Below are 17,973 nucleotides of genomic sequence, written 5' to 3'. Positions count from 1 at the left end.
TTGGCTGGAGTTCCCGTGTTGGTCGCTCATAGCAGCAGTGATCGCTGTGATAACGAGGTGATAGTTGGCCAATCACGGTGAACACTTGGTTACGAGAATATTTGTGATTAAGAGACACACCACTGCAGCATTCCTTTTGCCTATTTGTAGAAGATACTAGGCGGGACTGGCATGTTTACGCATGCTCAGAGCTCTTGTAGTCAATCGAAATGGCTGGTTTCCTTTCCGCGTTTGCATCTATCGCGATGAGCACGTTTCTTTCAATTTTTTTTTCTACCTTCCAAGACTTGAGATCAAGTTTTTGCCAGGCAAGAAGTAATGTGAAGAGTTCAGTGTCCTGCGACACGTAGAAAACCTCTTCGCATGTCCACATTCAAGAAGATGCCCTTTCAAACGACATTCCAATTGAGGTATAACGAGCTAACTGAATTTTCTGAAAGTGCTCGATGATGATCGGATGAAAGATAGTGTGCAATGAAGAGCTGCCGTATGCTGTATTTATAGTTTCTGCACAGTCAATCTACCTAGCGGCTTCTCCTCGCTTCTAAGTTGGAAAAAGAACAAGAAGCTGTTTTTTTTATTCTGTCTGAGTCACGTCAAGTATTTCTTGTTTCTGCTTTCATGAGCGTATTGAAGGGTGCCTCGTTACGTACACGTAACGAGGCACCCTTCAATACGTAACCAGCGCGATTACTTTTAGACGGTCGCGATGTTATGCTATTATTTCTTTGAGCAAGTTGTCATGAACTAAAAAGGGCAACTCTACCTCTGTGTTTTAAAGGGCAACTCTGCCTCTGCGTCTTACAGTTCCTGCCTGTTCTTACCTTTTTCACAAATCTTTTTTGTTTATCGTGATGCGCACCGCAGGAACATGCTTGAGATATCCAGTACCAGAAGCGCAACAATTTTTTACTATGCATGGTGTGGAAACACCGTCCTGTATTTGTCGAGTGTTCATAATGTATTGTCGTACCGACAATGCATTACGACTGCGAATTAAGTGCAGCTTTTGGCCTTCGTCTGTCGTGTCTGCAGACAAGGCAGCTATAATAAAAGGTTTGCTTGTGTACAGGACGAAGTGTTTTTTGATACATGGCTGTTCATTCTAGCTCCGGCTATTGTTGTGAAAATATAAGCACATCCGCTGGTCCTCGCTCCCTGCTCGGTCGTGATGGAAGTAGACCACCCCGCACGTCTGCCGGCGACGGCGGCGTCAGTGGCGGCCGCCTCCAGCAAGCGGATCGGTCAACAGAGCGACAGCGAGGACACCCATATTTACTCTCTCAGCAGTGAAGACCCTTCCGATGGCGACTTCCAGCTTGTGCAGAGCCGCAGAGCGAAGAGAAGGAACACCAGGACGTCCTCATCGTCAAGCACGCAAACAGTGAGACAGACGCAGAGGCCGGACGCCAATACCATCATATTTAGGCCCCTGCTTCATATACCGTCAACATGAAGCTACTTAACAGACAATCTGTGTCGATGTCACTGGAAGCCCTGGTGCCAAACGAAATATCGGACATTCGAGTGAGCACCCGAAGTCTAGAACACCCGAAATCTAGATAACCTCCCTGCCCTTCCTTCCCCCTTCTCTCTCTCTTTCTGTCGCTGCTTTTCGTAACACGAAAAGAAACAAGAAAAAGGAAAGGAAAAGTGATTGCAGAAAAACTAAAAGCTGAATGAGTTGGTATTTATTCATCGTAAAACTGTAGCATGCACAATGAACGAAGGACACAGCTGGTTGGGCTTGTTCGTGAACTACCAGTGGCCTTCGTTCTTTGCGCGCGCTACAGTTTTACTAAGGTTAAGTCATGTTTGAGGAGAGTATACCTACTTAGAGGGTTGGTTTCAATACCAGAAAATCGGCCAAAGTCGCATCGAAGCAAGCTTGGTCTATATGTTAATGCGCGTCGCCTATCGCCCATCCAGAAGTTCGCTGTGGTTAGAACGTTTGCTACAAGGGCGGACAAAATTGGTGGGAAAAGCAGACAAAGTTACGTAGTGAAGTGCTCTAGTGCTCATCTGCACAAGAAAATTGATTACTTCCATCATGACTCAGCGGAGTCCCTGCACGTTAGTTTGCTTAGCTTAACCCGACTGTTCTTTTTTTTTTGCTCCTGACATGTGTAGCGGACATAGTTCGCAGGCGAGATTAAATTATCGGGTTTTACGTGCCAAAACCACTTTCTGATTCTGAGGCACGCCGCAGTGGAAGACTCCGGAAATTTCTACCGCCTGGGGTTCTTTAACGTGCACCTAAATCTAAGTACACGGGTGCTTTCGCATTTCGCCCCCATCGACATGCGGCCGCCGTGGCCGGGATTCGATCCCGCGACCTCGTGCTCAGCAGCCCAACACCATAGCGACTGAGCAACCACGGCGCGTGCAGGCGAGATTCCTCTGGCGATGCGATCTATTGCCATCGCGTGATGAAAACCGGCGACCAACCTTGGCCAAACATGTTTCGACCATTCTTCTCAATATATTTTGTTCCATATATTTTGTTCCGTTAGGGTGTTTTTTTTTTCCCGAATGGTTTCTGGTCGCGTAAAGGTGCTCAAAAATACTATAATCATGCTCACCTAAATGAACATAAAGTTTTCGCACATTTCGTAACGAAATTTATTTGCTATAAATCGTAAATCATGTCGTCGAGCGTGGCGCAGCTATACTCTTCAAGATAAACCACTGGTCAATGAATTAATGAATGAATTCTGGGTTTTTACGTGCTAAAACCACGAATTGATTACGAGGTACAGCGTATTAGAGGTCTCCGGATTAATTCTGACCATCATCTTCATCGTGCCCTCAATGCACGGGACGCGGGCGTTTTTGCATTTCGCCCCCATCGAAATGCGGCCGCCCTCGTGCTACGCAGCGCAACACCATAGCCGCTAAGCCACCGGGGCGAGTACTGGCCACTCAGTTCATCAGATGTTTCTTGTCTGCAAAAACTTCACACATGCAACATCGAAAGACTAGAATAATAAGCGAAATGTAAAACTTGTGTTCAACTACACGGCCGCTTAGTCGACGCTTAGTTTTGCGAATGAGCCCTGAGACCGTGCTTAGTTTCCAATGTTGCGTAGACTCTATAGTAGTTGACTCACTCGGCGGGACACTTTTTGTCTGAGTCATGAGATTGTGTCTCTTACGGTGACCGGTGGGGTTATATGAAAAATGCACAAAATATATAACGTTTCTCCGCCTTCTAATGCTGACATTTATAAAATGACTACTGGAAAACAAAACTTGTAAATAGAGGCGCCGTGCTACACGAGCTGGCACTCGGAGCGCGAGCAAAAGAATCTAAGTGAAGCTATTGTAGCCTGAGCGTAGCAGGCGACAAAGGCGAGCTGACATCCCCGGCAGCACCGGAGCTCCGTTAGCAGCGCCGCCATCGGTAGTGCACGAAACCAATAATGTCCGCGGCATGATTTAGCAGGACGTGCTAAGAACAGCCCGCGATGCTCACAGTGCGTGTTGCCTTGCTCATAGTCAACAAAGTGTGAGGGTAAAGTACTCAAAGCGCCGAAAACGTCCAAAAGGAAGCTAAGGTGCATGGCACTGTACCTAGAGTAACTGCGTAGTCAACACACGACGCTGGTTCAGTCCTTTACAAACGACTCGAGTATTGTTTAATGTTCTGTTTTAGTTCCTTCGTGTGCCCGCTCTCCGTGTCCTTTATTGTACAGGGAAGTTTTCGCATAACGTTGATTTGTTTTCCTGCACAAATGTGGTGAGCTTTTTCTTCGGTGCGATTTGACATCAAAAACATCTTCTCGAGACGGCCCACTGGTGCTTCGCAGGCAAGATACATCGCCAGACTTAGAAGTGACGATGCCACAAACACAGCAAATGTTTGCAGCACCTAGAAAAAAAAAAGGAACATTCACTGAAGAATTCAAACACGAAAAAAAGAGTAATGAAGTTTCTTGCCCCCTTTCTTGAAAGCAATCAGTGTTACTAACGTATTACAGTATCTAAGACTGCCGAATTGCGTGATTTACAGCGTGCGTTTCTCGCATTGGTATTTCAAACAAACGATGGAAGGCCTAAACGAACAGTCTCGGCGGGAGAATGCGCAGCTTGAGTACCGCAGTAATTTAGCAGCATTACTTGAAACGGGAGAAACTTTCCATGTGCGAAACATTCGGCAAATCTTGAAATTTGCTTGCCACAGACGCTGGCCGCACTAGACTCAACTAATTAAAAAGGTGGCATTTTACAGAAACTTTCGTGCCTAGAGTGAGGATACCATAGCGAACCCATTAACATTCTTATCCGTTACGCAATCCCGAGTCGTCTGAGTGGCACTTTGCCTACGTTATCAGCACGATCGGTCGGTCGTGAGTGGTACATAATAAGAAAACAGGAATTCTTACGTTATATAAGTTAAGGTTTAACATTTTAATATAATTTCAAGGCCTCAGAAATCAGCACATAAACAAACTATTTGGTTGCATCTTATGGCTCGAGCAGGAACAGAATATTATTGCATTGTAGTAATTTATTACTGCAGACAAAACCTCGCAAAATAGACGAAAAAAAATAACCGGAGGACAGGCGCTGGGTCTGCTGCCTCTCCTGAGTCAGTGCCTGTCCTGTGTAGTTCGCCGTCTTTGTGTGTGTGTGTGTATGCGCGCGCGCGCGCGCGTGTTTGTCTGGATAAAGTTCCAGTAACCTGTTCAATTCATCATTCTGCTGTAATGAGCTATTGCATTTGGCAAATAACCTAAGTTGCCTCTAATGTTTATTCTAGTCTCTACTTTGTTTTTTGTGCTACTTTCATTTATTTATTGATTAATTGATGACCCATTCTTCTCCCTTTCTTTATATATTACAAACTAGTTGCTGTTCGCATAAATAAATTCGAATTCTAGCTGTACACTTGGCGGTAGGCACTCTGGAATAATTTAGAAGTGTTGGTGTTTTGTTCACCATTCATCCCTCCTATGGAACGTTCTGTACGACCTGCTCAGTTTTATTAAGCGCATTTCCATTTGTTCTTGCAAAACATAATCGCGTGCAAGAAGAAGGGCTTCGGATGAGTTCGTTGTAAAATGAGGCGGATGAACTCAAGCAACATTGGCTTCTGCATAGAGATAACATATTCTGTCTTGAAGGACAATACCGTAGTTGACGTTCTCCGCATTACTTGAGTTATACCTCGCATATGGCAAGAACTTGCGCTGCCGGTAAACATTGGCCGTTATTCAGTTAGAGCACTCCTCTCAGATATATTCTCGTCGTGAGATAGACCGAATCAGAGTTTGTTTGCCACTGATACACAGTGTCTTAACTCCTTTCAAGTATCGCATATAAAGTGATTTGAAATCATCTGCCATTGAATTACCGTAGAAAGCTTCAACGCTCAAGGGAAATTCAATATTTACGTCGTGCTTGAGTGAATGGACAAGAACTGCAGCTCACCAAGGTAAAGTGCGAATAGAATATCCGCTCTCGGGCTATGTTTGACTTGATAAAGAACAACGGTACATGAACGATATATATTCCAAAGCATAGGCGACTCAGTGGAACGAATACTCTCCAAGAGAGGAAACTCCCCAGGAAACCTGCAAGGAAAGAAAAGAAAAAGACTGATTATGAAAATGGCTGCAACTTCCGCAATTATTGTAATGTGCCTCCCAAGCAAATTTGCATCCTTTAAAGCATCCAACAAAACAACCTGCGAATTGACTTTCTCAATGACCCACCCACCACAGCCTCTTACTGAAGTAATTTGAGAGCTTGAGCCAGTATGACGCGTTGGCGCCATGCCCAGATGTAGCCACGAACCGCAGCGGTATACTTGTAAAGCTGATTTGCGCATTCATGGGACCACGAGTTTCTCCGTGTAAGAACTCGCTATTTTGGCATCCTGATACAATATTACGACTACCAACGTGATGTTTGCGGTGTCGTGTTTTATGACGCGGTTGTGTGTGCTTATTTCTTATTATTTGGGCAACAGGGCGCAAAATACTTTGCTTTTTGCACGCTCTAGCACACTTGACACTGCGAAAGGCCTCTCGCAATGGACCCCTGAAACCAACTCTTCTTCTACAGTGTAGCGGTTATGGCTTTTTTGGGTCAACATCTGTGTGGTGCTCCCATCATTTCCTTCCATATGATGCAAAATTTCATATCGCCTCTTGGTGTCGTAGAGCTTAAGAACTAACACTCGCGCCGTAAACGATTATTGTGCTTATATTGCTTTACTTAGTATAGTCAGTGGGTACTGGTAATGTTTGCGGCGCAGATATCTGTTGTTATAGACTAGCCCCGTGAACAGAAGCTGCTTTTGTTAATCATAAGTAAACCTACTGAAAGTCCCATACCAAGGAAAGCAACCTGAAGTACCTCTTTACTACGATGGCAGTTAAACGCGCAAAACTGGGCTTGTTGTGTCCGCCCTGTCGCTTACGTCGTCGTCATCATCAGACCACCTCCTCTCAGTTTGATGGTTAGTCCAATACGGCCAAGAAAAACGAAACTTTGCTGTCCATCTCTATCTAACTCGCGTTCTTGCGAAAGTGTGCAGTTAGGAAGCGGATGCCCTAACCACTGAGCTATCGCGCAATAGTCGAACCTTCTGTTGCTTTCAGCACTTTTCCGAAAAAGGTAATACGTTGTTATGAAAACTAGTATGATCAGCGAGCTCTCGTGAACATTAAATGCGTTATTACTTAAAAAAAAATCAGTATTCAGGAATGCGCGCTACGTTCTCACCTCCTCTTCTCGTTGAGCAAGCGAATACTGTCCAGCCAATGCAAAACGACCACATCAACCTGTCGATGAACGCTAGTGGAACTTTTATCCATTCCCCGCGGGGACCATGTCCACGGTTCCAGTCATATTTTAGGAACAAAGTTGCGAGGGCACAGGTCAGCGTCAGGCACCACATTCCAACCTGCTTCGTCTTAAGGAGGAAAACGACATCGCAGCATTTAAGGTACACCACCAGTATACTCAGTAATGTTTTCTTTGCTAAACACCAACGACAACAAACAACAAAATAAATAAATAAATAAATAAATAAATAAATAAATAAATCATTCACACTTCGCGGCTGAAAAACCTTATTTCGTGCGACTTCAATAGACACATAAGGGAGCGGCCAGTTTGTTTGAGGTGAAAAAAAAAAGAAAGAAATCCAGCCTTCCTCTGTGAGGATTCCTAACGGGCTCCAGTGCGACATATTCGTACCTATGTGCCACGATGGTCTTTTCGTGTCTTTATGGAAGTTACTCAGTGCTAGAACGCACCTGTCCCAGCTAGCCAGTTTTCGTCAAATTTTCATCAGTCTCTGGGGCGCTTTCCGCGTCCTGGCTATAGGCGATGCACGCGGAACGTTCCGCAGGCTCGTGCTGCCAGTCTGCAACCGCAAGCTCTTCTATGAGTCAAAGCACCTGGTCAACCACCAGTGAACGCTCAAGAGAGACTCCTACTCCTGTGGCCATGAATGCAGAGCCTATTGCCGGCCCGTCTGGCCAGAGCACTACATTGACAAGTTCCTCAAGGAAACGAGGCACCTGCTCCAGGACCAGCGAAGACACAGAGGTCTGCTCAATCACAGGTGACGACTCATCCGATGACAGCTTCGTGTCGGTGAGGAGCTGAAGGGCTAAAAGGAGGCTTATCAAGGCGTCGTCACCAGCGAGTACGTCAACCATGCAGGCAGGCAGTGAACACTGGCCGCACACCATCCTCTTCATGCCAGTGGATTCTTCCTTCAACCTTCGAGTATTGAACAGGCAAGCTCTCTCTGTTTTTCTTGAGGGAAAGGCGCCAAACGAAATCAAGGAAGTCCGGCTGAATACACGAAAGAATGTTCTAGCTGTCGACACAACCCGTGGAACCACGCTCGATACGCTACGACAGCTAACAGATTTAGGCAACATAAAAGTACAACCGATCATACCTATGGATGAGGCCTGCACTGCAGGTGTGATCTGCGATGTTGACTTGGCTATTTTGAACTCGGACCTGCCAATTCTGATCAAATCGGTATACGAAGGAGTGGTCATCACGCATGTATGCCGACTCGGCAACAGCCGTTGTGTGAAGATTGTGTTCAAGGGGAATTCCATCCCTTCGCACGTAAAGGTCGGTCACTTCCGACATGTCGTACGGCGGTTTGTCCCAAAGCCGCTTCAATGCCACAAGTGCTTCAAGATCGGGCATGTAAGGGCGCCTGCGCAAACTCCACAATGTGCCCCCGGTGCGCGGAGTCACACACGGTAGATGTCTGCCGTGCAACAAACTTTAGGTGTGGCAACTGTGAAGGCACCCATGAAGCGACATCTAAAGAATGCCCAAGAATCAAAAAAGAGTTCAAAGTTCTGAAGCAAATGGTCAGGGATACCTCAACCCATAGAGAAGCCTCAGAAAAGATCCGGCGTCAACGTCGTCATCGACGGAAACGCTCAAGACAGGGTGGAGTTCGTGCACCGCTTGCGCCAACGCCATCATCTTCAAATAGAACGCCCGAGAGCACAAGGAGGCCCCAGACGGAAAAGGCTGCTCCCGTGGAAGAGTGGCCGGCGCTTCCAAGCTCTCAGTCGTCTAAAGAGCCTCCACGTTTGATGCTCCCATCGAAGCCCACTTCTGTTGGTGAGGCTTCAACAGTCGACTGCCAAATGATTCCGGTGCTGGATCCATTGTGAATGTCATCAGGGCCATGCTGACAAGCATTCACACTCCATCTGCTCGAAGTGGGCTACAAGTGCTCGACGCGCTGAGCCCCGTCCTAGCAAGCCTTGAGTGAAGCCATGACTGACAATCACCAGTCATTTCGTAAGGAGATCAGAGAAGCGTCGATCTTTCAGTGGAACGCGAGAGGTCTAAGATCTCGCATCGCCTATTTTCGTCAATTTGTTCTCACTAACCGATTTCCAATCATTGTCATCTGTGAACCAATATTATCCCATCCAATAAGACTATCCAGCTACGAGACAATATTCTCATCAAGCGACATCAAAAGTAGCAAGGTCGTCGTGTTTATTCACAGTGAACTCACTCACGTCGTCCAACCGGTGCAACCTCATGACGACAATCAGTATGTGTGCATGACTGTTAAAAATAGAAAAGTCACCTTTGCACCCTTGGGGGTGTATCTGTCTTCATCAAGTCGATTTGACACCACAAGACTAGAAAACATCTTAAAAACACAACCTGGTCCATGGATTATCACCGGGGGCTTCAACGCACACCATACCATTTGGGGAAGCTCAAAGGTTAACGCGACGGGAAGACGACTAGCTTCATTAGGTTCCAACAATGGTCTCTACCTGCTGAATGACGCGAGTCCAACATTTCTGCGGGGAATAACGTACAGCAGCTGCTTCGATTTGACTTTCGTCTCCCACCGCCTCGCCACACATGTTAAGTGGTTTTTGGACATTGAAACGTACGGAAGTGACCACCTCCCACTTACCTCAAGATCAAGGGAATGTCTAACACGTATACGTCCGCCACGATACGAAGAATAGATTGGACTGTCTTTAAATCCCAGATTGAGGACGCTTGTCACAAAGGCCTCTCTTGTGGACTTCAACAAGCTATCAAGAAAACGGCACAGACAGCCACGCGCACACCCACGTGTTCTCCAAGGTATTCTGAATTCGACCTTGAATTGGAGCGGTTTCGTGCGATTCGCCTTCGTGCCGAAAGAAGATATCGACGCACTAAGTCAATTCAGGATCTAAGAACAGCTCGGCGAATGCAAAAGAATATACAACGCCGCATGGATAAACTAGAGGCTCAGCGGTGGTCGAAATTTTGTGCGTCGCTAGATCCCCGCATACCGCTATCTCAAATATGGAGAACTGTGCGAGGTCTACGTTCTGTTCCGAAACAGCGTTTCCCGTTTAAGGCCCTAGCACTTTCCCAGCGCCGACAAGACATTGATGTGGCGGAAGACTTCTGTGCTATGATTGCGGGCCAGCCAACTCGCATAGGTTCGCTTACATTGAACCGTATTCCAGGTTCACGAGATTCACGCATGGATCTGCCTTTCGCGACGCAAGAGCTTGACGTGGCGCTCGCCTTATGTAATCGGTCGTCGTCACCTGGTCCGGATGCCATATCTTACCGTATGCTATGTCACCTTGGTGAACGGGCACGAAGTGCGTTCCTTAATATCTATAACGAGTCCTCGCAGGAGGGCAAAGTTCCTCAAGATTGGAAGATCAGCCGCCTGGTACCGCTTCTTAAGCCTGGCAAGTCTCTTTTAGAGATTACTTCATACCGACCAATTGCGCTGGCAAGTTGCATTGGGAAGGTAATGGAGCGAATGATTCTCGCCAGACTTGAGTGGTACCTTGAACATTACGAAATCTACCCGGATGCCACGGCTGGTTTTCGACGTCACCGATGTTCTATCGACAACATTATCGATCTGGTAACCTATGTTCAACACCAAAAGACGTGTAAGAGGTTATCTGTCGCAATGTTCTTAGATATAAAGGGAACCTACGACAACGTTCTTCATGTCGCCATATTTGAAGCATTGGAATCGGTGGGCCTAGGCGGTCCATTATATCGTTGGACACGAAGTTATTTACATAGGCGGTCTCTATTTCTTAACACTGAAGCTGGCCCAACCTCGCAATATTACACGCACCATGGAGTTCCACAAGGCGGTGCCTTGAGTCCCACGCTTTTCGACCTTGTACTCATTGGTCTCGTGGAACGACTTACGAACACAGTTAAAACATCAATGCATGCCGACGACATCTGCGTCTGGGCCTCTGGTGTGACACGGCCGCAAGTACGCGCCAGGCTTCTAAAAGCTGCCACGTCAACATCGGCGTACTTAAATGAACAAGGCCTCAAGATCTCGCCAAAAAAATGCGCATTGGTCGCGTTTAGCCGAAAGCCAATGAGATCATACGATGTCTCTATCGACGGTCAAAGCATACCTTTTGTCAGGACGCACCGATTCTTAGGCGTAATCATTGATCGTGACCTCTGCTGGAGTCCTCATGTGGCCTACTTAAAGAATCGTCTGACGGATATCTCTAATGTGTTTAAGTTTCTTGGAGGAAATGTCTGGGGTACTTCAGTACATGCAACGATGCAACTGTACAGGACGCTCTTTCTTGGGTATTTGCGACACAGCTTGCCTGTGCTGACCAACACCTGCAGAAGTAATATCCGTACACTCGAAAGCGTCCAGGCCCGGGCACTTAGAGTATGTCTCGGATTGCCGCGGTGCTCGTCAACGGCTGAAACAATTGCCATTGCACACGATTTCCCAGTCAAGACCCATATAGTCATGGAAGCGCTCAGAGCACACGTCAGACACCTTGCTCGAGCCCCTGCCCATCATCTAGCCTCACTGCCAGAGGATCGACCACGTACTTCCTTTTGTGAAACAGTCTTGCCCTATTGTGCATACCTTCCATCAGGTTATACAGCTCCAGCGAAAGTTCCGCGTTTCCACCATGGTGCTTGGCTCAAGCAAAGGTTCGACTAATGGTACCAGGAATACGAACAAAAGCCCAACTCTCGTCTCCAGCACTCAAGCAGCTTTTACTGCTCTTGCTGTGCGAGATGCACAACGAGCATCATCATCTATATACTGATGTTTCAACCACGGTGAATGGGTTTGCAGGATCGGTGATCTTTCCTGCAAAACCTTCCACCATAAAGATTCGACTATCTCACCAGACTACATCGACTGCTGCGGAGCTTGCTGCTATTCGTTGTGCACTTCATGTAATTTCTGAAGAACTACCCAAGAAATGGAGCGTGTTCCCTTACTCCAAGGCTGCTCTTCATTGTTTGGTTTCTGCCTTACACCGAGGACCCCATGAAAAAGTAGTTCTAGAAATCAGACTGCTGCTTCACCACCTCGTCGAGCAAGGACACGGCATCATGTTACAATGGATTCGAAGCCACTGTGGCATAATGGGCAATGAACATGCCGACACAGCAGCACGATCTGCACATGAGGAGGGCTCAATTGCAAGACTCCATTCCATTCTCAAGAACAGACGCTGCAATGAAAATTAGTGTGCTTGCAAATGAAGCCATCAAAACTTTATGGAACACACCAAGCTTGAAGCATACACGTCTACATCGACTGGACCCATCCCTTTGACTTCGACCCCCATCTGAAGTATCTCGACTCGAAACAGCAGTACTTTGCCGACTGTAGCTTGGTGTCACCTACACACGATTTTTCGCCTTCCAAGTCGGTATGGACGACAGCGCGGCTTGCACTCACTGCGGTGACCAGGAGACTATCGAACACGTACTTTGCCACTGTCCTCAATACAGCGCGCACCGGCTGTCACTAGCGGCCGCGTTGGCACGCCTTGACGACAGGCCACTTTCAGACAGTCAGTTTTGAAATGCCGACATGAACTGTCGTCGCAGCGAAAGTCGGTCAAGGATTTGTTGACCTTTTTACGTGACAGTGGCCTATTAGAAAGACTATAATGACCCCATTCCGTCCCTTTTCATATTTTTTTCTCACGCTTTTATTTTTGTCACGCTCTTCTTTCCGTCTTTACTTCCCCTTTCCCTTCCCCTAGTGCAGGGTAGCAAACCGGAGGTTTTAAGTCTGGTTAACCTTCCTGCCTTTCTCGCATTTGCATCTCTCTCTCTCTCGTGTCTTTATATTTCAGGCGAAGGTAAAAACGATAGGCGGAAGCGCTATTTGCTGTGGGCCTATATTAAATAATGAAAACGAAGTGTTGAAAGTTTAGAAGCAGAGCACATAAGAGCTCGTATAATGATTTACCTGTGATATCTTCACTTGCCCATATTTCTTCAACAACAAGTACGTCACACATCCTGAGAAGTAGCACATCCCATGATAAAAGGGCAAAACGTACACGTAGTTCAATGTGTCAAGGACGATGCTGAGGAAGAACACATTTTGTTATAGACTGGATGCACTTTGAACATGCACGAAATACACAGTATTTCTATGAGTTACTACACATAAAAAACGAGATTTTTCTTCTTTTGCCTCAGAAGTGTGCAAAGTGTAGTGAAATAGCAGCGGTTATATTACGTAGTCAAGCTGATTGAAGATATACTTCGTCTGCAGACTTCGGCATATAATAAATATTACACTTCAATAATGACGCAAATTTTGCGTGCAAAACGGAAGAATTTTGCTAATTATAGAACGGTGGCATAAGTAATGTAAAAATCCTCAAAAGTTGTTATGCGGCGTCGAGAAATATAGCATAACGCTCTTCGCACTGTGATACGCAATATCATAATATGTGTGTCACCCAGCTAAGGGAAAGCACCCAGCTAAGGGAAAGGTTGGCTACAAACGATGGACGTAAACACATACATTCCATTTCATTTCATCCTGACAAAATGGTAATGATTTCAATGTAATGTTAGCAAACGTAAGCCCGATTTCTGAGGTTGTGTCGCTAAATGTCCTGATAATATTCATGTATATCCTCTATTTACAGTCAGCGACAGAAACACGGAAGAAAACTTTTAGTCTTAATTTCCTCAAGAGTAATGAGGTGCCGTTACATCTTCGACTGTGAAACTATTTCCAATGTTCCAGTTAATTAGAGAACCGAGGTTTTTCTTAGAGCGCAGCTCTTAGGCGCCTGTTCCTGCAGCGAGCAACGGCGTTGTCTGACGGCGTCAGCGAAACCAAGAGAACGAGCGCTGCGAAGAATGAAAGCGAACGCGGAGCGCAGCGGGGTATGAAAGACAAGCGATAGCGCAGGAAAAGGTTGCAGCGGAACCATGAGGCGGAAAACGGAGGAGGAGCGGAGGGGGGACGGCCTGCACATTCGCTGAATTTCGGCGGCCACAGCATCCGCAGCCGCGTGGGCGATTTCATCTGCGTTTCCGAGGGGGAGCCAGGGTGTCGTGAGCTGGGGAGCGCTACGCTCGTCAGCGGCGTCAGCTGCTGAGGCCAGTCCGTGGTACAAGCGCGTGTGACGTGGATCACTGCTCCTGCATGTGTGGATGGCGAGCGGCTACGCGTAAGGCTTGACGCTCCCGTGGGTGTTGTCGCCGCTGACACTGGTGGCACTGCTTCCCCGCGACGAAGAGCCGCTCTCGTCGTTGGTGGAACGAAAGCGTGAGAAAAAAAAAAACGTAGTGCCGCGCAAGGCGGGCTGTGCGGCGACGATGGCTACGGTATGGCGCCAGAGTAGCGCGCGTCGTCTGTATGGAAACAAAGCGCTGCATGAGCAGAGGTCTGTCTGAGGCGGCTGCTGCGAATCGTACCTACGCGTCACCCACGCGCTCCTCTCGCGATCTACCGATTAGCGAGGCAAACGAGCCATACTTCGCTCCATTTGAAACGTAGCTCACGAGACAGATTATCCGCGCCAGCCAAAATATCGCGAAATGAAAATATGCATAGAGCTGCATTTAAATTTCGCAATTGGGAGTATCGTAATCGTCGGTAAATTTTCTTAAATGATTACCATGCATGTGAAGCCAACGGACAATGAAGCAAAGGAAAAGATAGGGCACATTTATTGGTTCCTAAATTCAAGTGTGTAACTACATATGATGAAGTGTTACATTTGGGGCAAGCTTTGTATTCTTAATAATGAAAAAGGCCAATGCAAGTGGAAGGGCACACAACTTGTCGCCGGTGCGAGCCGAACCTGCAACCTCCGCATGTCAAGGGTCCCGGTGGGGGCTGTCCCCCCGTCCACCTTCTTGGTTATTTGTGTATGTGTACTCAACCTAGTCCTAGAAGTTCCAAGATGCCTGCTCCGAATGTTACACATCCTGAAGTAACTAGCGCTGTGCAAGCATAGACCGCATCCTTCGCAAGCCGTAGGTGTCAATGGACATTCGCGATTATAGAGCACACTGAAAAATTGCCTAAGCAGTTGTTGTACAATTACCAGCCATCTCTCTTATACGAGCCAAGCGGTCGGGTATTTATTATTTTATTAAAAGCTGCAATCACATTGTTTCTTTAAAAATTTCAGACCTGAACCAGAGTCAACCAATAATTCTGAACGTTTTCAATTTCTTGCTAACCTTAGTTTGGATGTGTGTGCGATATAGCAAAAGCAAAACCTTCAGATCCTAAACTATGAGGCTGCATTTCGTGCTAGCTATTTTTTTTTCTTTCTTTCTTTATTGTTCTGAAAGCTAAGCCTTGTGTCTTGCTCGAGAACATTGAATGTCCGGTACCTGTGCTGATTCTTCCAAACCGGAATAGAATTCTTATTGCGTTTTTGTACTGAATGGGAATTTACCTGATGTCTGCCACAATCGGAGTCATAAAAGGAGGGCAAGGTGTATTGTACACTTGCCATGCTGTCACTGAGCAACACAGCAGACTGAAGCTGAAAAAAGCAGAAATTAAGGCCCAGTAGTATCTGAAACGAAATGCGAAGCACATGAGCGAGCCGCCCTGGTCTTCTTTGGCAGTTGTTACGCTTTTCTTTATTAAATGTATTTAAGGAGAGGTTGGCGTTACTTTCTTTAATTGCCTGGTCACTTATTTTACAGCAAGCCTCTATTCGAGACAAAAAGAAATACTGTGAAATGCTAAGTAACATTGAAGCCTGCTATTTTGGTATAATGGCCGCACTGGCGTGAATATTTCTGCGTTTACTTGATAAAATATTGACTAGGCATTAGTGCCGTCGAAAAAAAAACAATGAATTATAAGCATGAAGAGGTGTATTGCGTACTTTCAGTGAAAGAAAATTAACACTTGCTGTGACCTGTCCAGGTATTTCAGGTGCAGGCTTCAGGTTTATTGATTGATTTCATGTTACAACTAACTGCACTAACTGCATCTAGCTTTTGGAAATTTATGATAACGTAAAATCTGAGCTATGAAGCCATAAAATATTTCTTTTGCGTGACCACTACCATATAGAGAAGTCTCTCTCGTTCATTTACTTACTTTTTAAGTATGAGTATAGTAGGCAAAGCCAAAAGAAATAGTTGGAAGTCTGCTGAAATGAACCACAGGTGGCCGAACATTCCCTGCACGGGGAAAAAAAGCACGCGCTCATAAATATTTTTCTTCCTTGTGCTAAATAATATTTCAGAAATAAATATATGTGATAAAGTACTTCAGTATTTCAGAAACGAAACTGCGCCAACGATATATGAGATGGAGAAAGTTCGAGTATTTCGCCTTTGCATCTGCAGACGTAAAACGTCATTTTTCATTGGCTCGAACGCAGTGCGTGATTTGTGTTCGCAGAAATAGGGGATATCACACTGCATTGCTCAATTATCTCAAGCGTTTCGGTTCTATTGTAGTAAAGCTCGCTGTAAGATTTATTACGGCAAGTTCGTGAGTGGGCATTCAACGCTCGCGAAATAAACAGGGAGCTACGAACATGCAGTGCTATTTTGTTATACAAAAGTGGCAACAAACATATAGAAAAAAAAACTGCAGATTTAACGCTCTTGTGGACGAATTAAAGTGTATAGAAAAAAAAATACAGTTGTGTCTAAAGTTCGAAGCAGTGAGAGTGATAGATAGGGCACTTTCCCTAGCAGTGATACTCCCACTGCACTTTGTAGTATCCATTGGCGAAAACATTCACAGCGGCACACACAAACAATAAGAGCACCACCTGATTTTAAACTTTTATGGGACCTGCCTGACCAACATGACGGTACTTTGATCAGAGGTCGTCCTGAGCCGAATACAATCTTTCGAGTCAGTATGGGCCCGTGTAGAGCCGTGGGAATAGATGACTTTGTGGCCGTTGGACGATACCCACTGAGCTATCGTGCAGAAGCCGGCTCTTTACATGCTCTCTTGTGCAACCGTCGTTGTCATTTAAGTTGCCCTGCGATTTCGCCAGTAAATTGAGGAAAATCGGAGGATGTGAAGTAGTGCAGTCTCTATTCTCCGCATGCGCAATTTAGCCTACTTCTGCATATGCGAAGAACAGAAAACTGCGATACATTTTTCTACTACAGAGAGAGCATGATCTATTTTGCACTTAAAATGTAATATTATGGCGTACTGTTGCTGATTTACGTTAAAGTAGTAAACTATGGCACGCTTTTGATACTTCACAGTGTATGCTCCTTACGTGTGCACAATTGCATTTCGTCGGTGGTGTTTTAGCCGTCTGCTCTGTTAGTATCAAAGTTTTCGGGCTTTCTGATACCTTTAACTTATATTAGTAATAACTGTCGCATTGCTAGCGATCGCCTGTAGGGGTACAGGGATCCCGTCAAAATGTCGATTGACAAGCATTTTGTTTTTGTTGCCTGCACTTCTCATCTATGAAATGGCGAAAAAAACTGAAAATAATGTCATAGATGTCCACCTGAGCAAGTACCCCCTCCCCCTGAATGGGTATCGAACAAGGTACCGCTACTTTTTCCGGAAATGACACTCTACCAAACAAGATAACCGCAGACTAGCCGATGGTATGACGAAACAGAATTGACAACTCTAAGCACGTGAACATTAAATAAGCAAATAAGTTGCGCGGAAATTACCAGGATGAGATACCCGTCTTAGGTTCCTTGGTAGCTTCAGGCTGCCTGCGGGGGGATGGTTATTTTTTCTTTCTTGATTCTCCGGCACATTGCACCAATGCGGAAACACTCGTGTTGGCAAGCTTTCGTTTCACATATAAGGATGTAATAATGGTCAAAACTATTCCGTAGCCTACCATTATGGCACCTCTCATATAACCTGTGTTCGGTAATTTGGGGCACTAATTTGAATCAATCAATCAATCAATTGAAGTAGTGCTCAAATAACTCAAATTTAGGCTCTCCTTATTTCGATCTTGAACTCATAAACTAGGGAAGGGTCAGAGGAATGCGTATAATAAATGTCAAGGAATTGCTTACAATAGACGGGTGCTTAATTTTGAGCTAGGACGTCATGCGTAAATAAAAAAAAAAAGCTAAAGGAGGTCGAGTGGTCATGCAAAATAAAGTATCGTGTGTTCATATACGCGAATGAGCATCAGTCAACAAAAACTAAATATCTAGTCACAAAATCCAACTTTAGTA

The 17,973-nt window shown here is 45.8% G+C and overlaps 1 protein-coding gene across 1 annotated transcript in view; it reads right to left on the bottom strand.

Annotated features, from left to right (window-relative positions):
- Positions 1–3,615: 3,615 nt before the first annotated feature.
- LOC126545877 (nose resistant to fluoxetine protein 6-like) overlaps positions 3,616–17,973 on the bottom strand; it is a 49,725-nt gene continuing 35,367 nt past the window's right edge. Inside the window, exons 10-15 of the mRNA XM_050193905.2 lie at positions 15,881–15,963; positions 15,222–15,344; positions 12,755–12,875; positions 6,733–6,922; positions 5,434–5,576; positions 3,616–3,871 (exon numbers count right to left, since the gene is read on the bottom strand). Of these exons, the coding sequence (XP_050049862.1) occupies positions 3,617–3,871; positions 5,434–5,576; positions 6,733–6,922; positions 12,755–12,875; positions 15,222–15,344; positions 15,881–15,963 (915 nt within the window). The 3' untranslated portion in view covers position 3,616. The remainder of the gene's footprint in view (positions 3,872–5,433; positions 5,577–6,732; positions 6,923–12,754; positions 12,876–15,221; positions 15,345–15,880; positions 15,964–17,973) is intronic.

The sequence above is a fragment of the Dermacentor andersoni genome, chromosome 1 (genome assembly GCF_023375885.2).
Source record: "Dermacentor andersoni chromosome 1, qqDerAnde1_hic_scaffold, whole genome shotgun sequence".
Lineage (NCBI taxonomy): Eukaryota > Metazoa > Arthropoda > Arachnida > Ixodida > Ixodidae > Dermacentor > Dermacentor andersoni.
The sequence above is the reverse complement of the archived record's forward strand: the minus strand, read 5'-3'. Positions and strand labels throughout refer to the sequence as shown.